The 25,821-nt window shown below is 43.2% G+C and overlaps 1 protein-coding gene across 1 annotated transcript; it reads left to right on the top strand.

Annotated features, from left to right (window-relative positions):
- The first annotated feature begins 586 nt into the window (after positions 1-586).
- Positions 587-19,149, top strand: LOC129814396 (BMP/retinoic acid-inducible neural-specific protein 3-like). The gene is made up of 8 exons (XM_055867500.1): positions 587-1,746; positions 2,069-2,364; positions 6,973-7,166; positions 7,660-7,877; positions 11,276-11,381; positions 11,754-11,990; positions 12,727-12,949; positions 14,961-19,149. Exons 2-8 carry the CDS (start codon positions 2,114-2,116, stop codon positions 16,132-16,134), a joined length of 2,403 nt encoding a protein of 800 aa, XP_055723475.1. The 5' UTR covers positions 587-1,746; positions 2,069-2,113; the 3' UTR covers positions 16,135-19,149.
- Positions 19,150-25,821: the final 6,672 nt, after the last annotated feature.

Below are 25,821 nucleotides of genomic sequence, written 5' to 3' on the forward strand. Positions count from 1 at the left end.
AGTCTAAACCTGTCATTTACGAAGCATTGTGACCGATAATATTTGATTTGATCCTCACATCTAGCATTGGTGGTGACTGAAGTCATTTAGGGTGTATGGACGTGACCCCTAAATATTGAATTCTCGTTCAATTTGAGTTTGAACGAGAATGCGAAGTCCCTTGACACTTCTGTGGCCCTTGCCAAATGACAATAAAACAGAGAAATCGATGACTGCAGACTATGGATTCGGTAGCATAGAGAAATAGAGACTACCCTAATGTGCTCTGTCAGTCCAAACCATTTAACAGTTTCACTTCTCGCCAGTCACTCGTTGCAACTTTGAAAGACAAACATAATGATGACTTGCAAGTTCCTGAACAAAGGGCTGGCTCCTACAGCAACCAACATGAAGGGGATTACCAACCTGACATCAAAGTACTCATGTTCAGGCATTTAGCTTTTCATTCTTTTGCTCCCTCATAGTTGAAACAGTCTAATTAGCGATCCATCGCCTGCACCTGCCACTCACTCACCCCTCCTTAATCCTCAGTCCCAGAGGATCCACTTTCAACTACTGTCACTCCAGCTTCCATATCTTGTGAGAGGTGTCGACCGACCGGCGCATCAGCTCGCTGTGATGTAGCCATGATGAGAAAATATCAAAAGTATGCATCTGCTCCACACCTGTCTCCACCATCGCTGAAAGGACATATCGATTGCATCGCTAAGGAAGTAAATTCTGAGCCAAAACTCATTTGAACTATAGCATGGTGCCAATCAGGACCTACAACCGAGTTTGATGTTGTTTTGTTTTTGGTAGGCTACCATGCTGGTTGGAAGATATCAATAAATACCTAGCCATTGCTCATTGATCATATGCAATTATACTACACTAATGTCTGTTGAAAAAGATCAAGACATTGCTATGTAGAAATGACCAATCTTTCAACATGCATATAACACATGTATAGCCTAAGGTCAGGCTGTTCATCATTGTGATTGGTAGATGCAGTACCAGCAGCTGTGTAGCCTTGTTGTCATTCCAATCATCATCATCATCATTGCCATCTTCATCAAAATGTAATTTGCTGTGGCTGCTAGAGCAGTTGAGCTCACAATCATCAAATTCTGAATGAAATACATGAACGTGCATTGTGAACAATGTTTCGTTTATCCCTTAGAACGGAGCTCTCTCCAATCTGCTCCCCCCTCCATCATTCGCACAACTGATACTGAAAGAGGGAGGCAGCAACTGCCTGAGCTTAGGAATTGAACTCCGATAACGAATGATCAGGCTATTTGTGCACCCGATTTAGGAATTTTAGGGGTTACAAATGAAATAAGGAAGTTGAAAAAACGCGTATTCAATTCACTAATTGTGAATTATTGTATTTGACCGCAATTTTTACTCACTTGTTTGAGGCGGACGCCCAGAGTTCTTCCCTTCTGTTTTGAGGCTGAAGTTGTTGCGCAACGCAAATGTGAGATCCACATGCAATCTACGGAGGAGCCTTCCAATATTTGGATGTATGTGCTCTGGAATATAAAGTGGTTTATTTTCAGAAGGCAGGAAAAATAAACGTTTTTCCCCCTTGTTTGGTATTTCAGCCTCGCATCAATTCTAACACGGGCAGTTGCGCGAATTTATTTCATATTTTGACCACACGGAAAATGAAAATACCTTTTATCAGGGCTCGTGTAACCTCGATATCTCTTTGAGTCATTAAAAATAAACATAATTGGTCTCCACACTTTCAGAAATCAGGTAAGGACCCCAGCAAATTATTTTACAATATAAGGACTATCTATTCACAAGTTGTATGTAACTGTAAGTATGACGTGGAAATGCACGGAAAATTGCATAGGAATGTTAATGTTGATTTATGTACTTGTTTTTTACGTTTTTTATATTGAATTTATCACAGCTCTCCTTTTCAATCTTTCTTTAATATAGCAAGTATCTCAGTGTAGTACAATTTTATGCAATATCATATACAGTACAATACTAAAGCTTATAAAATATCGCAATTAAAGTAGGCTAACATTCCCCAATTGGCAAATTCCCTCAAATGGGTTGTCCCCCCCAGGACACAGCCACAGTTTGGAGAGGATGAGGAGTCGCTGGGTGAAGCATGAGCTGCCAGGGTATCGGTCTTAGACAGGTGCCTGTGCTGCTCTTATGGGAGGGGGTCGCTCTGGGCCTGTTCTGCTGCTGGACCTGGGCTGGGGTTGCTGCCGCCGCGGCCGGACCAAGTGATGGCGGTGGTGCTGGGCCCATGGGCTGGCTTCTGTCAGACAAAGGGCCCTTCCACAATTCCCTGGAGTTTACAGAGTCTGTGGAGAGACACCAGCAGGGCTACACCACCAGATACAAGATCTACAGGTGATCTCTCTCTCCATATCTATCTTTGCTTTCTCTCCTCTCTCCCTCCATCTCTCCCCCTGCCCCCACCCCTCTGTTGCCCTCTACCATAGCTCTACACAAGTGAGGCTATTCTGTGGCACATCTCCCTCTCTGAACAACACTTCACTCCTATAGTATGTGATTCTCAACTCTCAGATGGCATTTTAGGGGGTCTGAATACTTTCTGAATGAACTGTATGCTATCATTCAGTCCTCACATTGAATGCACTGTATATTAGTGTCTCAACTGCATACATTCACCAAGGACATGCAAATCCATGTGGCGCCAACACAGACGTCAACACGAACATAAGTACACATACACTGGATGTCCACCAACATTTGCATTGATGGGTACGGTTTCTGCAGAACTAGTGTAAATTGAAATTGAGGTCATGTGCTCTTAAAATTATATTAACTTTTGGATTGGTGGTACTTGGTTGAATACACTCTCCACTCTGGTTCATGCTCTGTATCAGAAAGGATACAGACTGCTTTAGAAAAGCAGCATCGTCTGAAACATTCCTAAATGGTCTGGAATAAATGGAAGGTCAAGTGTTTGTATTGCTCAAACTTCCAAGGAACCATATATGATCATTGGAAAGTATAGGATGATGCTGAAATAGAAGATCCCCATAATTTTCCATATGCACAAAAAGCTTATTTCTCTCAAATGTTGTGCACACATTTGTTTACATCCTTGTTAGTGAGTATTTGTATTTTGTCAAGATAATCCATCCACTGGACAGGTGTGGCATATCAAGAAGCTTATTAAACAACATGATCATTACACAGGTGCACCTTGTGCTGGGGACAATAAAAGGCAACTCTATCATGTGCAGTTTTGTCACACAACGCAATGCCACAGATGTGTCAAGTTTTGAGGGAGCGGGCGATTGGCATGCTGACTGCAGGAAAGTCCACCAGAGCTGTTGCCAGAGAATTGAATGATACTTTCTCTACCATAAGCCACTTCCAACATTGTTTTAGAGAATTTGGCAGTAGATCCAACCGGCCTCACAACCGCAGACCACGTGTAAACCACGCCAGCCCAGGGCCTACATAGCCAGCAACTTCACCTGCGGGATCACCTGAGATCAGACACCTGGACAGCTGATTAAACTGTGTAGTATTTCTGTCTGTAATAAAGTGCTTTTGTGGGGGAAAACTAATCCAGAGCTGCTTGGCATCCCCCCCCCCCCCCCCCCCCCCCATGGTTGCGTCCCTGCCCAGTCATGTAAAATCAAGTGAAATCCATAGATTAATTTTATTTATTTAAATTGGCTGATTTCATTACATGAATGATAACTCAGTAAAATTGTTGAATTTTGCGTTTATATTTTTGTCCATTATAAATATGGTCCTGCTGGTCCACTATGGCTCAATACTTGTTCACCATCGTGTGGTAAGCTAGATAAAGGAGACTTTCTACTGGCTCTGAGAATGCTATAGTCTTCTCTGAGAGCACACAGAGTCCCATCACCCATCTCCCTGAACAGCTCCTACTGATTTTAATTCTCTCTTGAGGATGGAGAAAAAGCAACATGGTATCCATTCAATCCCGCTTTGAAACGTCCTCTGTTTGGATTGGAATATAACCATAGCGACGTAACCATGTGGATTAACATCGGATTCAGTTACAAGTGATTAAACCGACAGACCGCTGGTGTCCGTTTTTCCTCTCGACCGGCTCTCCATTTTCCCCGGGGTGCCTTCCCGTTTCTCCGCATTTGATTACACATGGCTCCGGGTCTTGAACAGGAAGCTGTCAGACTATTATCCACCAGTGTAGCGTTAGCGTAGTATCCCTGCTTCCAATCCATAAGTGCTCACTGGTGAATAAGACCGCAGGCTAACGCCGGGGTGCGATCTATAGTGCCCATCAAGTGACAACCGGAGAGGCACTGCAGTCTGCCTCTCGTTACGATGATTGGATGTAATGACATTCTCCACACCGGCCTTATTCCTCAATTATTTCTCTGCCGATCGTTACTCGTGGCAGTGATTTGATTGCCTCCCATGAGGACGGAGCAGTAGGAGTCTTGACTGTAGAGACTGGAGAGAGAATTGTGTCTTAAGAATGCTCGAGTTTGCATGACCCCAATGGGATGTGACTGTGTAATTAACACTTGATGGTCGATGTGACACGTGTCAGTACACTCTGTATGTAGCGAGTAACGGTCATCGCAAACAGTTAGTGGTGAATCACAAGGGCTTTGTGATATAAAATGGTGAACATGCAGTGCATTCAGAACGTGTTCAGAGTCTTTCCCTTTTCCACATTTTGTTGCGTTACACTCTTATTCGAAAATGTATTATTTGACATTTTTCCTCATTAAATCTACATACTATACCCCATAATGATCAAGTTAAAACAGGTTAGAAATGTTATTTGCAAATGTATTAAAAATAAAAACAGGAATACCTTATATACATAAGTATTCAGACCCTTTGCTATGAGACTCGAAATTGAGCTCAGGTGCATCCTGTTTCCAGTGATCATCCTTGAGATGTTTCTACAACTTGATTGGAGTCTACCTGTGGTAAATTCATTTGGACATGATTTGGAAAGACACGCACCTGTCTAAATATGGTCTCACAGTTGACATTGCATGTCAGAGCAAAAACCAAGCCATGAGGTCAAAGGAATTGTCCGTAGCGCTCCGAGACAGGATTGTGTCGAGGCACAGATCTGGGGAAGGGTACCAAAAATACTCTGCAGCATTGAAGGTCCCCAAGAACACAGTGGCCTCCATCATTCTTAAATGGAATAAGTGTGGAACCACCAAGACTCTTCCTAGAGCTGGCCGTCCGGCCAAACTGCACAATCGGGGGAGAAGGGCCTTGGTCAGGGAGGTGACCAAGAACCTGATGGTCACTCTGACAGAGCTCCAGAGTTCCTTTGTGGAGATGGGAAAACCTTCCAGAAGGACAACCATCTCTGCAGCACTCAATCAGGCCTTTATGGTTGAGTGGCCAAATGGAAACCACTCCTTAGTAAAATGCACATGACAGCCCACTTGGAGTTCACCAAAAGGTAGCTAAAGGACTCACAGACCATGAGAAACCAGATTCTCTGGTCTGATGACAGCAAGATTGAACTCTTTGGCCTGAATGCCAAGTGTCACGTCTGGAGGAAACCTGGCACCATCCCTACGGTGAAGCATGGTGGTGGCAGCATCATGCTGTGGGGATCATTTTCAGCAGCAGGGACTGGGAGACTAGTCAGGATCGAGGAAAAGATGAACGGAGCAACGTACAGAGAGATCCTTGATAAAAACCTGCTCCAGAGCGTTCAGACTTCAGACTGCGGCGAAGGTTCACCTTCCAACAGGACAACAACACTAAGCACACAACCAAGACAACTCAGGAGTCTCAGAATTTTCTTGAGTGGCCCAGCCAGAGCCCGGACTTGAACCTGATCGAACAACTCTGGAGAGACCTGAAAATAGCTGTGCAGCGACGCTTCCCATCCAACCTGACAGAGCTTGAGAGGATCCGCAGAGAAGAATGGGATAAATTCTCCAAATACAGTTGTGCCAAGCTTGTATCGTCATACTCAATAAGACTCAAGGCTGTAATCGCTGCCAAAGGTGCTTCAACAAAATGTAAATGTGTGTGTAATCGCTGCCAAAGGTGCTTCAACAAAATGTAAATGTGATATTTCAGTTTTACGTTTGCAAACATTTCTAAAAAACAGTTTTTGCTTTGTCCTTGTGGGGTATTGTGTGTAGATTGAGGGGGGGGGGGATTTAATCAATTTTAGAATAAGGCTGTAACGTAACTAAAGGTGGATAAAGTAAAGGGGTCTGAATACTTTCCGAATGCACTGTATTTGGTTTGCTATGGATGCCCCAAAGTGCTCATACTCAAAGCATTTCTATGGTTTCCTGAAAGGTTTCTAATTGCGTTCTAAATGGCTCAAGGTCTTAAGATGTTTCACGGTCACTCAGGTCTGGTTCAGGATACGCTGTGGTACATGGTTACCCATGCTTATGGGGACGCTGCCCTGGTTTATGGGCCCTCTGGCATATAGTAGTTCATGGTCACACTGACAATTTATATCACTTGTTATGCATTCGTAGTGCTGCATTGGACACCCATAAGGACTCATGCTACAGTAGCAGCATGGTACTGTGGAGATCATCTAAGCAAAGACATTGCCCAACTGAGGTTTCTTTCCATCGCAACAGCTAGCTTGAAGCTACAAAGAAATAAGGCAATGGCGCAATAACAAACACAATTGCAAGATAAGGTCCTACCGTCACAAACCCCACCACTACAGACCTGTGAACATATGTGGCTTGAGAGTGACCTACTGTCTATTAGCCAGTGGCAGTCTGTCAGAGCAAATATGGCGGAGTCTGAGTAAGAGAGATACTGCTTGTGTCTGTTTGCAAATGTTGTGTCTGTTTGTATTGGGGTTTATCTGTGAATGTTTTCAGATTCCACAATTACATTCGACTGAATGTTCTCAACAGCCTATTGAGTTTCACGTGACGTTTTCACAAAGTTAAAACTCCTTCCGCAAATCAAGAACCTCCATCAACTATTGTATGAAACGTGTTAACGTGACGTTGTTTACAGGGAGTTTGGCCGATGGAAGGTCAACAGCCTGGCGGTGGAGGGGCGTGACAACAGTGGCGGCCTGGCTCCGCCCCTCGACCCTGACTTCATGCACACGGTCAGGCAGCTTGGGCGGCGGCCCACACTCCGCCGGATCACTGAGAAAATCATCAAGAAGTACGGGACTCACCTCCTACTGTCCGCCACGCTGGGAGGTACAGTAAAGGGAGGCTCCGAACGTCGGTTCCTACTTGACCCGCATTACAGCAGTATTATTCCCTGGGAGATGTCTTAGACTAAAAATAACTGTGTTTTTGCAGAGGGAATTTTGTATGACTCTCAAGTCAAAACCTACTCTTCTCAGTGTCTGAGATACACTCATAACTTAGCTACAACAGATTCTTCTGCAGAAGCGGTCGATTCCAAATGTAACTTGGAAATGACACAGTTTGGATGTGATGTATACATATATTGTATGTGCATAAAGAGCTTTATACACTAAAGCAGAGAGCTCTGTTCAGTAAGGTTGTTGAACTGGGATGAAATTAAACATAGATCACGTGTTCTGCCCATTACCATTCTTCAACACAGTCATTGAATAATTGGAACCTCCCTGAAGGAGAGATGGGAGATAATTACCATTGATTAACGTCTCTGGCCCAGCCTCTCAGTCTCCCATTTCCTCATTTCCTGTTGCTTTGTAATCAGGGGAGGAGTCCTTGACGATATTTGTGGATAAGAGGAAGCTACGCCGCGACCCGGAACCGGGGGCTGGAGCTGAGGGCAGCAGACACAACGGTACGGGGGCCATGGCAGGGGCGGTGACCCTGGAGGCCCTTCACCAGCTGGCTGCCTCCTACTTCACCGACAGGGAGAGCACTCTGCGCCGGCTCCACCACCTCCAGATTGCCTCCACTGCCATCAGGGTAAGAGGCCCTAGACGTCCCTCTGCCTCTGGGCATACGGAGTTGAAGTTAGATGCGAATAGGTTACTACAGAATAGGTTAGTATATGCAATATAGGTTACTACAGAATAGGTTAGTATATGCAATATAGGTTACTACAGAATAGGTTAGTATATACAATATAGGTTACTACAGAATAGGTTAGTATATGCAATATAGGTTACTACAGAATAGGTTAGTATATGCAATATAGGTTACTACAGAATAGGTTAGTATATGCAATATAGGTTACTACAGAATAGGTTAGTATATGCAATATAGGTTACTACAGAATAGGTTAGTAAATGCAATATAGGTTACTACAGAATAGGTTAGTATATACAGAATAGGAATAGTGCTACTGCTTTGGGGACTTTGTTTTGTTTTGTTTCTATGTTTCTGTGGGGTGGGGGGGTGGGGGGGGGGGGGGCAAGTGGATAGGCTGCTGCCAACACTTTATTGTTGATCATTTATTTATGTGAAATAGTCTAAGTGTAGCGTGTTGATTTTCCTTATTGTCGGACTCCCGCTGTGCGGATTTAGTATGTAAGAGTTGTAGCATAGTCTGTCTCAAGATGAAACTGCTGAGAATTAACATGTTTCAAGTCATAAGAATTGCATGGGATTTCCATCAGGCTGTACCCACGTGTTCCAATTATATATTCAAGGGATGGACAGATGGACCGGATTCTGTCGGTAAAGAATGTGTACCCATAACAACAAAATATACACATCACATAAAATATCCACCACCATATTTTACAGTAGGTATGGTATTCTGTTCTGCTTATGCATCCATATTTCGACACCAAACCCACCGCTGGTGGGCGTGGCCAAAGAACTTTATTTTCATGTCAGCTGACCAAAGCACCAGTTCCAATCCAAGTGCCAATGCCGTTTAGCGAACTCCAGACGTTTACGTTTGTTGGATGACATGAAAATAAAGCTCTTTGGCCACTCGTTGGTGGGTTTGGCGTCATAATAAGGAACCCCATCCCTACTGTAAAATATGGTGGTGGAGCTTTGATGTTATGCGGCGGTTTTGCTTGTACTGGTCCTGGGGCCTTTGTTAAGGTCAACGGCATCATGAACTTTACCCAGTATCAGGACATTTTAGCCATCAACCTGGTTGCCTCAGCTAGGAGGCTGAAACTTGGCCCCATGTGGTTCTTCCAAGCACACAACAAAAACCACAAAGAAATGGTTATTTGTCCACAAAATCAACATTTTGCGAATGCCAAGGATTGATGTTCTTCTTTAATGAGTACACTACTGGAACACACATACACTATATAAAACAAAAGTTAGTGGACACCTCTTCAAATTAGTAGATTTGGCTATTTCAGCCACACTCGTTGCTGACAGGTGTGTAAAATCGAGCACACAGCCATGCAATCTCCATAGACAAACATTGGCAGTAGAATGGCCTTACTGAAGAGCTCATTGACTTTCAACGTGACACCGTCATAGGATGCCACATTTCCAACAAATTTCTGTCCTGCTAGAGCTGTGCCGGTTAACTGTAAGTGCTGTTATTGTGAAGGGGAAACATCTAGGAGCAACAACAGCTCCGCCTCGAAGTGGTAGGCCACACAAGCTCACAGAACGGGACTGAGTGCTGAAGTGTGTAGTCGTCTGTCTACGGTTGCAACACTCACTACCGAGTTCCAAACTGCCTATGGAAGCAACGTCAGCACAATAAGTGTTTGTCAGGAGCTTCATGAAATGGGTTTCCAAGGCCGAGCAGCCGCACACAAGCCTAAGATCATCATGCGCAATGCCAAGCGTTGGCTGGGGTGGTGTTAAGCTCGCCGCCATTGGACTCTGGAGCAGTGGAAATACGTTCTCTGAAGTGATGAATCATGCTTCACCATCTGGCAGTCCGACGGACGAATCTGGGTTTGGTGGAAGCCAGGAGAACGCTACCTGCTCCAATGCATGGTGCCAACTGTAAAGTTTGGTGGAGGAATAATGGTCTGGGGCTGTTTTTCATGGTTCGGGCTAGGCCCCTTAGTTTCAGTGAAGGGAAATCTTAACTCTACAGCATACAATGACATTCTAGACGATTCTGTGCTTTCAACTTCATAGCAACAGTTTCGGGAAGACCCTTTCCTGTTTCAGCATGACAATGCCCCCGTGCACAAAGCAAGGTCCATACAGAAATGATTTGCCGAGATCTGTGTGGAAGAACTTGACTGGCCTGCACAGAGCCCTGACCTCAACCCCTTTGAACACCTTTGGGATGAATTGGAACGCTGAGCCAGGCCTAATCCGCCAACATCAGGGCCCGACCTCACTACTGCTCATGTGGCTGGATGGACGCAAGACCCCGTAGCAATGTTCCAACATATAGTGGAAAGCCTTCCCAGAAGAGTGAAGGCTGTTATAGCAGCAAAGGGAGGACCAACTCCATATTAATGCCCGTGATTTTGGAATGAGATGTTCGACGAGCAGGTGTCCACATACTTTTGGTTATGTAGTATACTATTCATTCAGATTAGTGCAGAGCAATTAACAGAAATGTCAGTTATTTTTCGGGGGATTTTCTGTGAGCTCAAGGCACACATTGCACAGCTTCTCTAGAGATAAATCAGGACCTCTAAACTCTGCGATGTACTAGGGAGTGGTAATGAACTACAATGACCATAATCGCTTGTGCATCTACTTGTCCGGTCTGTGTTTCTTTTTTTGTCTGCAATGGAAGAGGCAGAAGAATGCACAATCCTGAGGGGATATAGAGTGGCAGCTGTTGCTTCGCGAGGTATCTCTAGCTGTAAAATTGCGCATTTTTCTCTCCATCCCATGCCAAAATGATTAGAATTGCATGAAATGAGAGTTATACAATTGCAAAAACTTCTCTCTGCTTCCATGGCAAAATGTGTAGAATTGCAGGAAATGCACTTTAAAACGTATAGTTGTTCTCTTCGCCGTCATGAGGGGGGCTGCTAAAATGTTTTGCTCGCAAGGGGGTGGGGGTGTTGGGGGGAGGGGGGGAGGGGGGGTAATTCAGCAGTCATAAAAGTATGCCTTATTTACTTTAACCTAAAACAAAATAGTGATTTTGTCAGACAGCAGAGATGATATGATGCCTTGGAATGAAAATAATACTACCACTACCATCATGGGGCTTTTGTTATGATTATTTATTTTTTTATTATTATTCAACTGTTGTTACAGCATTCAAACAAAATAATCAAAACCAATATCGAAAACCGTGATTCTTTTTTAATCATTGAACCGAAACCGAACCGACCTCAAAAAGCACTAATTGCTCAGAACTCATTCAGATCCACAGAATGTGTTTAGATGTTTGATGCAGGAAACAAAACATGGGTAAATGAATGAACATTGACAGTTCATTTGGTACCTTTCCTCCCCAGGTGACTGAAACCAGGACGGGCCCGCTTGGATGCAGTAACTATGACAACCTTGACTCTATCAGCTCAGTACTGGTCCACAGTCCAGAAAACAAGATCCAGTTACAAGGTACTTCTGAAACTACATCTACAGACAAAATGTCAACAGGTGTATCACTCTGGAAGAACATGAATTAATCAGGTGTGGCTTTCATAGTTTACTCATTTATTCCCAATAAGTTAAAGGGACTACTGTACAGTAACTTACTACAGCTGCATCTATATAGGGTGCATTCTTAAGAAGGTCCAATGCAGCAAATACAGGGGATAGTAGCTCCTATATGGAATCGAATTGGCTCTCGAGGCTAACCCACGAGGAACGTATTCATGCCCCTGGAGGACTGTAATTGGTATATCCTCAAAAGAAATGTAGCTGCAGTGCCTGGTTGTTGTGCCTTCTTACACCCCAAAATACTTACCTACGTCTCACTTGCCTCCCCAGGACTCCAGGTAATTCTACCAGTCTACCTGCGGAGCCGCTTCGTCCAGGCAGCCCTCAGCTACATCGGCTGTAACTCGGAGGGCCAGTTTGTTTGCAGGGCCAGTGACTGCTGGTGCCAGTGCGGCCCGGACTTCCCACAGTGCAACTGTCCACAGACGGATCTCCAGGCCCTGGAGAACAACCTGCTGCGCCTCAGGGAGGCTTGGACACTGGCCAACCAGGAGTTTGTGGAATCAGGTGTCTACTGGAGTTAGTTGAATATGCAACAGTCCAGTGTACTTGGTGATGAGCGACAATTGAGTAGGCTGGGTGCCAGTATGTTTCTGCTTTAGCCAGTTTGTTGATGACTTGCAACAATGTAGTGTTGAATGTAGGGAGTCGGGTCTTCAGGCTCGCATTCAATAAGCTTTCATATGTATGGAAATAATAAAAATCACCGTTGTCCAATTTTTCATTGAGATATGGTCGGGGAGTAGGGTGCATAGTAGTGTCTCGATGTATTTCTCACTCCTTTGAAAGACCTCTGAAATACCCCTGTTTCAACAAAAACTTTGATATAATAGGTTAACGTGGCGATTTAAATGGTCTTGCTTCGATACCGTAGACAGCTGGAAGTGTATTTTTGCACCCACTCCAAGTTACTCACCATCTGATAAATGACCAGTTTAATGACTGAGGTTGGATAACCATCCCACACTGCTCCAAATTACAGACAGGTGATTAATAAAATATGATACATTTTTGCTCCAATTAAATAATGTCAGTTCTGTTCTCCAGCAAGTCATAAACCATAAGAACAACATATTGTTTATTCATACTTGGGTTTGTTTGCTTTTCATGTACAGACAAATACAGTGAGAACAGACACGTTTTTACCACATTCTTATTATTACCCAATGGCTCATGCTCCTCCCCGCCAGAAAATAAAACTTTACTTATTCATGTTTTTTTTCTTATTTTGGTTTTATTCCAGAGGAGTTCCAAAGCTTTGTTGGAAGGTTGCCAACCCATTACGCCGTGAACACATCTGTCGTGGAGCACTTGTGGAGGATGGATGGGGGTCTGCTCCAACGCTATAGGCAGCTGGAGACCACGAGCGGCCTGCTCCTCGACAAAGCACGTCGCGCCGCTAACAAGCTCTTCAGTCTTAGCAAGAGATGCCGCCATCAGCCCAGAATAGTGCTGCAGAGGGAGAGGTACAGATTATTTTTAGGGGGTCCGTTAACCCGAGGTCCCCACTAAAATTCCTTGTCTTGTATTTATGCAACTGATTTATGCACTGTACGAGAAAGAAATGCACTTTTGGGAAACAAAAGCTGAGAAGTTTTGAAAGGAGACAAGAAGTGCTGACGGTACAAATTGAGTCTCACCTGGGAAAACCCGAATGAAGGATATTTGGACGACCGGCAGTCGCTTATTGCAGTACAATTAGAACCGTTTCTACTTTCTTATCCGAAGTATCTAAGACCACAGAGCTCAGGAGTTGTGGTAGGCTTACATACTAGGTCACATTAGGTCTTCGGATAATGTGGGACGTCCACACTCAGAAAGAAGTATGAAGAACAAACGTTTTGACATTTAAACGTTTGCCGCTTTAGATCACGCCTCTTCTAAAGTAACTCATTACATGCAATCCCTTTTAATCTCTTTCATTAAATGTTAACCGCCAAAACTACAGTCTAAAGTACATCCAATTTAGAATTTGGATAGCCTGGTCCCAAAACTCTTTGTGCATACTGGAGCTGGCAAAATAGCATAAACAGATCTGGGACCAGTACCTCTAAAAATACTGTTTCTGAGTAAACTATAAGTAGTTTTAGCACTGTGACTACTGTGGTTTCCTGGTTCAACCCTATGCCCTGCTACCTGGCCCATCCATTATTAGTTACTCCAGCTTTCCAGAGCAGCTCTCCTTTTATCATACCTTCACAGTGATGGATTCCTCTCTCTTGACCGCTCTGTTTTGATAGCCATTCTTTGTATAGGAAATGAACTAAATGGCACAATACATCAGTTCTACTGCCATAGGCAAGCTCTGCTTCCTCAATCCACAATCCAATTACACTGCTTTATTACACCTCGCTGGTAGTAAAAGGGGGATTTGATGGAGGTGCAGAATTATTAAACTTGTAAAATTTTTGCATGTGTTCCCATGAAACCGTATCAGAATCCCATATTTTTTTTATTCTTTAATAGCTCTAATTGTACTGAGTTAGTATAGGCCGTATTCATACATTGAACAAAAAAGTGTGTGTGTGTGTTCGTGTGGCTCTCTCCATCGCCACCCACCTGCCTACTCAGGGGGAATTCCCGACTAGATGAACATGTTCATTTTGGTCTGATTTGGCTTGCATTGCAACAGCTGAGCCTACGAGAGCAGAAATGGGGCTTCTGATCTGCCTATCCCACTCAATTTACGATATTGTTGCTGTTAATGTGCAGTATGAATCCTGCTGTGTCTGATGAGATGTTTTTCACATACAGTCAGGTCAAAAATGATTGGCACCCTTGATAAAGATTAGCAAATAAGACTCTATAAAATAAACACTGAGCTATATTGTATGCTCCAATTTAATAATGTTTATACTAATACAATTGCTCAGAGAAAGATTTTGTTGAACAGGTATTTTTTTGCGCAAAAAGATAAGGGTTAAAATGATTGGCACCCCTGTTTTCAATACCTTTTAAAACCTCACCTTGCGAGGATAATGTCACTGAGCCTTTCGGGAGGGAGGGAGGAATCTTAGACCATTCCTCCATACACAATCTTTCCAGTTCTTTGATTTCCTTTGTCTGCGCTTTTGGACTGCCCTCTTCAATTCAAACCACAGGTTTTAAGTCCTGAGATTGAGATTGGGATTTTGTGGCCAATTAACCATTTCTTTGTGGATATTGATGTGTGTTTGGGATTATTGTTTCACTGGAAGATCCAGTTGTAACCAAGTTTCAGCCTCTGTCCTGGTACTGGGTAAAGTTCCCTTTTTTTTGTTGCATACAAATATTATTTATTTTATACTGTTTTTTTGCTCATCTTTATAAAGGATGCCAATAATTTTGGACCTGACTGGATATCATGGACAGAAAACAAGAAAATTGACTAACAAAAGTTACCAAAACAAAAGAAAACGTAAATTTACTAAGAAATCAAAATGTAAAGTGACTAAGAAGTCACCCTCATCTACAGTATGTTCTATCCTCTGTCCTCAGACCCCTTCGCTACTGGCTGAGCTACATCCTGTCCCTTCTGTACTGCAGTGAGAATGACCACATCGGCCTGTACTCTGTGGAGACCCGCAGCTGCTCCTGCCCCTACCTCCACCCCCCCTGCCAGGGCCCCATCCCCTGCTCAGTAGGAGAGGGCCCCCGCTGCACCTCCTGTTCCACTGAGAACCGCACCCGCTGCTCCAGCTGCAACCTGGGCTTTACCCTGGGCCAGGGGCTGTGCCGACCCGCCGTGCCTGACCCCACGGACCCCTACCTGGGCTTGGAGAGCGACCGCGACCTCCAGGACCTGGAGCTGTGCTACCTGCTCCAGCACCGGGACCCGCGCATCACCTTGCACGGCATCTTCGTCAGCAACGACGTTCGCCTCAACGCCTGGTTTGACCCGTCGTGGCGGAAGAGGATGCTGCTGACCTTGAAGAGCAACCGCTACAAGTCCAACCGTGTGCACATGCTCCTGGGGGTGGCGCTCCAGGTGTGCCTGACCAAGAACAGCACGCTGGAGCCTGCGCTGTCCGTGTTCGTCAACCCGTTCGGGGGCAGCCACTCGGAGAGCTGGACCATGCCGATCGGCCAGCACGGCTACCCGGACTGGGAGCGGACCAAGCTGGATATCCCCCTGGACTGCTACAACTGGACCTTGACGCTGGGTAACCGGTGGAAGAGCTTTTTCGAGACAGTGCATTTCTACCTGAGGAGCCGCATTAGGGATTCGGTGCCAGGATTGGCTCCAGGGCCAGAGGTTAGGGGACACAGGAACGCGAGTACAGTGTACCTGGAATCACCGGAGGGCACCGTGAAACCAGTGGTGGCATCTTCATCCCAGAACATGGGCTACATGAAGATCAACAGCATGCAGCTGTTTGGATACAGCATGCACTTTGACCCGGACACCATCCAGGACCTGATCTTGCAGCTGGACTACCCGTACACTCAGGGATCCCAGGACTCGGCCCTGCTGCAGCTGGTGGAGATCCGCTACAGGGTCAACCGACTCTCTCCTCCAGGGGCTCAACCGATGGACCTGTTCTCATGTCTGCTCCGTCACAGACTGAAACTGTCCAGCTCTGAAGTAACCAGAATACTGGCTTCCTTACAGGCTTTCAGTGCCAGACAACCAAACTCTGTGGAGTACGAAGCAACCAAACTATGTAGTTAATGAGCGGTGGGCAGGGCCTATGTGATGTCTTTTGTATTAACCCAATCAGAGACAATGTCTGCCACATAGCTTATAGATTTTGTCCAATGGGTCCATTTGTGTCGGTGTACACTGTTCATGGCTTTAGTTGTATGTAAGTGTCATTAAATTTGATGTTTTTAATCACTCAAATAATCAAATTGCTTTGATTTATGGACTTTTATGAATTTTAGGAAACAAACCATCAATTGGTTATTACATTGATACTAACATGCACCCTACTGGACCATATGTATCAGTCCAGTTCATCTGCTGAGGGAAGGGGAGTGAGACGCTGCATATGGGCTGTGTTTTTGTACTGACCATCTGAAGCTGCAGAATACATTGTCTCACAATGTCTCTGTTCTCCAATGGGGAGAGAAGGTATCCTTGGCACAGATTACCAAGCATATAGTGGGGAGATTGAGAGTAGTAGCCTCCTACTCTGTACCTGGTCAACATTCACATTTACTGAGGGAGGGAATCAGAGAGACATGCAAAGCATCAAACACAGGCTAGGTATCAATGGCCATGATCAGAGATACAGTTGAAGTCGGAAGTTTACATACACCTTAGCCAAATTGTAACGGCAGTCTAGCTCTTCTTCCTCCTCGGACGAGGAGAGGAGAGAAGGATCGGAGGACCAATGTGCAGCGTGGTAATTTTCCATGAATTTAATAAACACGTAGACAAGATACTGACAAACTAATACAAAACAACAAACGACTGTGAAGCTACAAACGAAAGTGCAATACACAAACTACTAACGTTAGACATAGACACTATACAAAATAACAAACAAACAAACCGTCACAGTCCTGTGTGGCACAAACACTGACACAGGAAACAACCACCCACAATCCCCAACACAAAACAAGCCACCTATATATGATTCTCAATCAGGGACAACGATTGACAGCTGTCTCTGATTGAGAACCATATTAGGCTGAACACAGAAACAGACGAACTAGACACACAACATAGAATTCTCACCCAGGTCACTTCCTGACCAACACTAAACAAGCAAAACACATACGAACTCTGGTCAGGACGTTACACAAATACATTTAAACTCAGTTATTCACAATTCCTGACATTTAATCCTCGTAAAAATTCCCTGTCTTAGGTCAGTTAGGATCACCACTTTATTTTAAGAATGTGAAATGTCAGAATAATAGTAGAAAAAATGATTAATTTCAGCTTTTATTTCTTTCATCACATTCCCAGTGGGTCAGAAGTTTACATACACTCAATTAGTATTTTTTGCATTGCCTTTAAATTGTTTAACTTGGGTCAAACATTTCAGGTAGCCTTCCACAAACTTCCCACAATAAGTTGGTTGAATTTTGTCCCATTCCTCCTGACAGATCTGGTGTAACTGAGTCAGGTTTGTAGGCCTCCTTGCTCACACAAGTTTTTCAGTTCTGCCCACAACTTTGATAGGATGAGGTCAGGGCTTTGTGATGGCCACTCCAATACCTTGACTTTGTGGTCCTTAAACCATTCTGCCACAACTTTGGAAGTATGCTTGGGGTCATTGTCCATTTGGAAGATCCATTTGCGACCAAGCTTAAACTTCCTGACTGATGTCTTGAGATGTTGCTTCAATATATCCACATCATTTTCCTTTCCTCATGATGCCATCTATTTTTTGAAGTGCACTAGTCCCTCCTGCAGCAAAGCACCCCCACAACATGATGCTGCCACCCCCGTGCCTCACGGTTGGGATGGTGTTGTTCGGCTTGCAAGCCTCCCCCTTTTTCCTCCAAACATAACGATGGTCATTATGGCAGAGCAGTTTTATTTTTGTTTCATCAGACCAGAGGACATTTCTCCAAAAGTACGATCTTGTGCAGTTGCAAACCGTAGTCTGGCTTTTTTATGGCGGTTCTGGAGCAGTGGCTTCTTCCTTGCTGAGCAGCCTTTCAGGTTATGTCGATATAGGACTCGTTTTTTACTGTGGATATAGATACTTTTGGACCTGTTTCCTCCAGCATCTTCACAAGGTCCTCCACTTTTCGCACCAAAGTACGTTTATCTCTAGGAGACAGAACGCGTCTCCTTCCTGGGCGGTATGACGGCTGCGTGATCCTTTGGTGTTTATACTTGCGTACTATTGTTTGTACAGATGAACGTGGTACCTTCAGGCATTTAGAAATTGCTCCCAAGGATGAACCAGACTTGTGGAGGTCAAACATTTTTTTTTTTAGGTCTTGGCTGATTTCTTTTGATTTTCCCATGATGTCAAGTCAAGAGGCACTGAGTTTGAAGGTAGGCCTTGAAATACATCCACAGGTACACCTCCAATTGACTCAAATTATGTCAATTCGCCTATCAGAAGCTTCTAAAGCCATGACATCATTGTCTGAAAATTTCAAGCTGTTTAAAGGCACAGTCAACTTAGTGTATGTAAACTTCTGACCAACTGGGATTGTGATACAGTGAATTATAAGTGAAATAATCTGTCTGTAAACAATTGTTGGAAAAATTACTTGTGTCATGCAAAAAGTAGATGTCCTAACCGATTTGCCAAAACTATAGTTTGTTAACAAGAAATTTGTAGAGTGGTTGAAAAACGAGTTTTAATGACTCCAACCTAAGTGTATGTAAACTTCCGACTTCAACTGTAGTTCTCACACGGAGCAAGAGGGAGTTGATTTAAAGTCTCAAAGACCAATGGGTAAAATTTAGATAGCACTTGTGCCGAAGTCACTAGTAGTCACGTAATCTAGATTCGTAAGACATTTTCTTCTGGGGTTAAGGAGAGACTTGATTTTCTGATATTCTCTACTAACCACTGCTCATATTTAGTTTAAAAAGGATGAGAGCTGAAGGGATAATGCAATGTGAGGGTACTTTATGGAGGTAGGGGGTATTGGCGACTGTGTATAAGGGTGTTTTTCTGTAGTCTAATAGTGAGAAGCTTGTACATGTTATTTTGTGTGTTATTTATGCCAGACTTTTTCAAAAAATAAAATAAAAAATCTGAGTTATCCATCCCATCTCTTCCCTTTGTTGTAATTCTAATTTAAGGGAAAGAGAAAGTGGGTAGAAACAGAAGCAATTTACTTGAAAACACTACAAATGACACACTCCTTGTCCCTAAAATATGCAGTCGTTTAATTCGTAAGTAAATTGGATTGCTTTCCAAATTTGACAGACAGAACCATTTTCAGTGAGGCAAGGTTTAGATTTCTAATCAATTAAAAAAAAAAGGTCCTAGTTATATTTGCATATCCAAATGGAAAGTAAAGTAATTAAAATCAAGGCTGAGTAAACAAACAAACAGCTATGCCACCCATGTGTAGCATTTCATCGACAAGGCCCAAATGTACTTGAACAAACCCTTTATAATGGTCCTTGATTGTGGGGTTGCAACGTCCCCGGATTGCTAACCTCTACACTGTGTTGTGTTTCAAAATGTTATTTACCAACAGGGAGGCAATTTTTTTCTGTTAAAATATGTTAATTCAATGGTTGTTCACAACTGGCCATTTTTGTAATCATGGTGTTTGATTGTGATTGTACAGCATATAGGCCTATATCTGCCAATGTAGAGTTTTTAAACACACACACAGACAGAGATGAGCATAGAAGGATGAAGGAAACACACACACTGAATGATTAGCTGAGGCTTTGGGCTGACAGGCCAGTGGGCCTTGGAGGAAACATGAGTTAGACTAATGTGTGTGTCTGTTTTACAAGTGGGCTGGTGAGGGGAGGCCGGGCTGCGGTGAAGAGGAAGAGTTTATGGAGAGGAGTCTCTCAGGAGAGGTATTAAAAATAATGTCTGACAATCCACAGGAAGAACACAATGAACTCGCCCTGGAAGTCCACCGAGACTAAACGAGAAATCTGTGTGTTCATTGTACAACAGCAGTTCCTCTATATGAAACAGCCCTGTTGTTAAAGCTGAGCCACGCTCTACTGTGCTGGCCGGGTTAGGCATCCACCACTGGAACCATGCTGGAAAGGACAGTGTAAAAATTCAATATTTGAGCTAACATAGTATGTTTCTGGTTGGCACGGTAGTGCGAAAAGGGGACATGTGAGCTAAATGTATCCACACACAGGGACAGAGCAGTAACTGAACCTAGAGTGACTGATAACTGTATTTCATAAGAGAATATAAACATGTCATCCTCCTCATGCATATATGACACGATACAAATCATCATCTAAAGTTTTGGTTTTATTTATCGTTAATAGATTCAAGCCCCCTCAACAAGATTTGACACAATGCACTCTTTAAAAACTTTTTTTTTTCAGAATTCTGTAGCTATCCTTGAGACCTACCCCAGCAAGCACATAAGGTTCTGAGAACAATATGTTTCTTAGAGCTTAGTGAGAGTGTGGTTGTCCTATGGTTATTTTACATAGAACCTTCCCACAACTGGAACATTGGAACATTCTTAGCACATTTAAGGAACTTGACAAAAAAAACATAATTTTACTGGTTACTTTAAGCTGCAATATGTAACTTTTTGTGCGACCAGACCAAATTCACATAGAAATGTAAGTTGTAGATCTGTCATTCTCATTGAAAGCATGTCTAAGAAGCGGTATGTATGTTCTATGTGGACTATTTCTATTTCTTAAGTTCCATTTTTGTGTCTTTAACTTCGGTTTTATACACCAGCTTCAGGCAACTGAAAATACAATATTGTTGGTTATGGAAAAGATGTGTCACAGCGGTTTAGATGGTACAGTGACTCTCCACACAGTACTTGCTTGTTTTGTCACAATCAGAAATCAGGCAAATTATTCAAATTTTTGCAACCAGGAAATGGCAGAGCGATTTCTGCATAGTGCATCTTTAACAGACTGTTTACGTAAATTTCAAACATTTCATTTCAATTTTGGTAATGTTCTATGAACTTTCTCCAACAGGTTTGACATTGGGAATGTTCTCAAATACTTCAGAGAACGTTAAAAACAACGTTCTTCTGTGGAAATGTCAGTACTTTCAGCACAACATTTCCTCATGGTTCTATTTAAAGTAATGTTCTCAAATTGTTCGGAGAAAGTTAAGAACACTTTCCATAAAAACCACAAGAAATCTTTAATAACGTTCAGAGGATGTTCTTAGAATATTATTAAAAAAAACGTACAATCCGTTCTCGGAACGTTAAGAAAACATTCCATAAAAAACAAAAGAAAACATTATTAACATTCAGAGAACGTGCTAAGATGTTATTCAAAAACATGTCTATTTTCAGCATCAATGCGACTCCTCTACCTTGTTAAGTGTGTTCAGGTGTGTTGGCCTCGACCACTAATTGGCCACACCTGATCGTAATGAGTGTTTGTTTTCTTTTAAATGGGGTATGGTTGAATAGACTAAAACTAACATCTTTGTAGATGTAAAAAACAGGCATGCTAGCTCCATCCTGGTAGCACAGTGGACTAAATCCTGGCTAGAGAACAGAAGATTATAGGTTCGCTACTCTGATACTGGGTCACAAAAAATAAACGTGTTTGCATGATTAATGCATGTAATAATGAATTTCCATGTGTCCTATCTGTGCTAGGAGTTCCAAAAAGTGAACCCGAAATAAGCTAACAGTGTTATTAGACGTCTTACTGAAACGTAAAGTTTTAAGTAAGTTATTCAAAAACCTCGAAATAACCTAAAATTTATTTTCTCAGAGCCTTAAATGTTCTCAGAACCTCCCTGCAACCTAAAAATAAAAAATGTCAGTTTTCTTATCAAAACGTTCAAAGAACTACCGGTCAGGAAACCTATGGCTTTGTTTCCACAACCAATGTGCAACCAAAAACTAGTGTGGAGTGCCAGATGGGCAGGTTTTGCACATGTGGGACTATTCCATTGATTCTGCAGCACCAGGCAAGCTCAATCAAGTGCAATGAAAGTATAAAAGTATAAAAAGAAAAATACTATTTGGTACCCAGGTCTGGTTTCAGGAGATTCAAAACCTGTCTTGAAGCAAGCTCAAACCACTAAGGTCAGGGATGTTGTTCATCTGAGGAATTACATCGTACTGACATGAAACCTCCCATATTTACATCCAACAAAGCCAATTTGCTTGGCAGCTGATAGACATACTCAGATCAGAAGAGGACCCATCGACTGAATCACCTCTTTGGCTTTGAAATATTGCTGGAGTATGATATATTCAACATCTATACTTTCTCACACAGCTTAACAATGGATGCAATAAAGAGTTCCCATCGTGAGTGGCATCAATGCCCCCTGCTATGCCAGGAACACTAACTCCCCCGTTCAGTTATTTATCTCAGTCTCTCATTGTTAGCTACCGAGCTAATGACTCTCAGCGGATGGAGGTATGGTGTCTGAGATGAAAGACGGAGATACTGAAGAATTAAAGATCTACCGATCGCTGATAATGCACACCACAAACAAAAAACAGCCTCCGGTGACCACCGGTGGGGGTTCTCCTCTGTTGTTTGCCACGTACTTCTTCAACAGCTAGCACTATTGAAAAGCAGAGCATGTGAATTAGAATGAGAGTCTAGCTTCCCTTCCTGCAGTACAAAGCCGGTTGGAGGCGTAAATCCATAGACACACACCAGGGCCCCTACGCAACGCCTGTGTAGCCTCTGCTACTTCTTCGGCTTCCTCTAAGCAGTTCTGATTATTAGCATAATATGGTATTATAATGCTACGCTAATCAGGTACTGAGGAATATTCAGCCAGACCAGGGTGGGGATTTGAGGGAAACTTCCTTGAATCATTGAACAGTACTCATTGTATGATGTGCCATACTATTGATAAACAACAGTGGTATAATGTCATTCAAAGCCAGAGGCAGCCATTGTACAATATACAGTGTATAATAATCCATGCCGTTCTGTACCCCATATACTGAATACAGTACTCTCATACTAAAGTACACAATCCAAATATAACAGGCAGAGGTTAATAACCTTAGGCATCTCATATCATCCAGCTAACACAATGTCATCCCCATATTGCGTTATGTACCAAAACATCACCTCAAAATAGTATACAGACCTGTTAGTAAGTAGTGCAGCTACCTGTTACCATCTCAATCGAGGTATTTGGGGAAAGAACCATGCATCACAAGACAACATTCCTCAAATCATTGGCCTGTGATACTACGTGACGAATTGAACTGACAACATCATACATTTTGTGTTATTCATATTTCACATAGTAAACAAACAATTAGTTATCCTCATTTACTCGGCTGTGTCAGGGGACGCTTCAGGGTTGGGCAGCTGCCTCGGGAACCTTTTTACAACATTTCTCAACGCTCCCCCTTCACATAAATGAAACAGGCACTGACTAGCACATAATCAGGATGTCTACAGGCCGTCTGAGAGCGCACAAATTATTGTGAAAAGCTGTAGGAATCAACGGTTTCGGGGTCTTCGGAGACTGTTTGGCTGGCAGGAGCTGCCATAGCTGGAGGACTTGTAATCTCACAGCCCCCTAAACATTGCAGCCAATTATTTAGTAGAAACAGGCACATCCCAGGACAACCCAGGGCCCTTGAACAGCACAGTGGAGTGGGAATAGTAATTATGTCTCAAAATCATAGGTAATTTGTCTCTTTTGAAAGTTATTTACTACACCATACAAGTATCAAGTACACTGACGTTATCCGTAGTCTATTTCACTGGTGATACTTGTTTTTGCAGTTGTCGATCTTAGTGGCAAGTTCGTAAGGAGTTTGTACCATAGATGGGGTTTGAACTAAATGACCCAAACACCCATGGTGAACGTTGTTTTTCTACTATACCCTACCTCGGTAAGCTGTCTCTTGTATTAAGTTGGAATTCACTGAAGCATTGAGAAAGCGCATGTAGAGCTACTAAGGTAGCATTAGCGGTTAAGTGCGTTTGGTCAGTAACCGGAAGGTTGGTTCACTGAAATGCTGGTTCCAGGCAGCAAGGTGGAAAAATCTGCCGTTCTGCATCGATGATGTTGATTAAGGCAGCCCCGTACCTCTCGGATTCAGAGACGGCCACTGGCATGCTGGAGAAGTGTGCTCTTCATGGATGAATCCTGGTTTCAACTGTACCGGGCAGATGGTAGATGACATTGTGTGGGCGAGCAGTTTGCTGATGTCAATGTTGCGAATAGTGTGCACCGTGGTGGTGGGGTTAAGGTATGGGCAGGCATAAACTACAGACAATGAACACAATTGGATTTGAATGCACAGAGATACCGTGATAAGATCATGAGGCCCATTGTCGTGCCATTCCTCCATTGCCATCACCTCATGCACGGCCCCATGTCGCAAGAATCTATACACAATACCTGAAAGCTGAAAATGTCCCAGTTCTTCCATGGCCTGCAAACCCACCAGACATGTCACCCATTGAGCATGTGTGGGATGCTCTGGATCGACGTGTACGACAGCGTGTTCCTGTTACCACCAATATCCAGTAACTTCACACAGTCATTGTAGAGGAGTGGGACAACATTCCACAGGCCACAATCAACAGCCTGATCAGCTCTATTTAAAGGCAAATGGTGGTCACATCAGATACTGACTGGTTTTCTGATCCACGGCCCAACTTTTTTTAAGGTATCTGTGACTAACAGATGCATGTCTGTATTCCCAGTTATGTGAAATCCATAGATTACAGTCTAATGTATTTATTTAAATTGACTGACTACCTTAAACAGTTGAAGTTGGAAGTTTACATACACTTAGGTTGGAGTCATTAAAATTTGTTTTTCAACCACTCCACACATTTCTTCGTAACAAACTATAGTTTTGGCAAGTCGGTTAGGACATCTACTTTGTGCATGACACAAGTAATTTTTCCAACAATTGTTTACAGACAGATTATTTCACTTATAATTCACTGTATCACAATCACTGTCAGAAGTTTGCACACACTAATTTGACTGTGCATTTAAACAGCTTGGAAAATTCCAGAAAATGATATCATGGCTTTAGAAGCTTCTGATAGGCTAATTGACACAATTTGAGTCAATTGGAGGTGTACCTGTGGATGTATTTCAAGGCCTACCTTCAAACTCAGTGCCTCTTTGCATGACATCATGGGAAAATCAAAAGATATCAGCCAAGACCTCAAAAGAAATTGCAGACCTCCACAAGTCTGGTTCATCCTTGGAAGCAATTTCCAAATGCCCGAAGGTACCACGTCCATCTGTACAAACAATAGTATGCAAGTATAAACACCATATGACCACGTCATATCGCTCAGGAAGGAGACGTGTTCTGTCTCCTAGAGATGAACGTACTTTGGTGCAAAAAGTGCAAATCTCAGAACAACAGCAAAGGACCTTGTGAAGATGCTGGAAGAAACAGGTACAAACGTATCTATATCCACAGTAAAATGAGTCCTATATTGACTTAACCTGAAAGGCCGCTCAGCAAGTAAGAAGCCACTGCTCCAAAACCGCCATAAAAAAGCCAGACTACGGTTTGCAACTGCACATGGGGACAAAGATCGTGCTTTTTGGAGAAATGTCCTCTGGTCTGATGATAAAAAAATAAAATTGTTTGGCCATAGTGACCATCGTTATGTTTGGAGGAAAAAGGGGGAGGCTTGCAAGCCGAACAACACCACCCCAACTGTGAAGCACGGCTGTGGCAGCATCATGTTGTTTGGGTGCTTTGCTGCAGGAGGGACTGGTGCACGTCTCAAAATAGATGGCATCATGAGGTAGTAAAATGATGTGGA

Source organism: Salvelinus fontinalis, chromosome 17 (genome assembly GCF_029448725.1).
Source record: "Salvelinus fontinalis isolate EN_2023a chromosome 17, ASM2944872v1, whole genome shotgun sequence".
Taxonomy (NCBI): Eukaryota; Metazoa; Chordata; class Actinopteri; order Salmoniformes; family Salmonidae; genus Salvelinus; species Salvelinus fontinalis.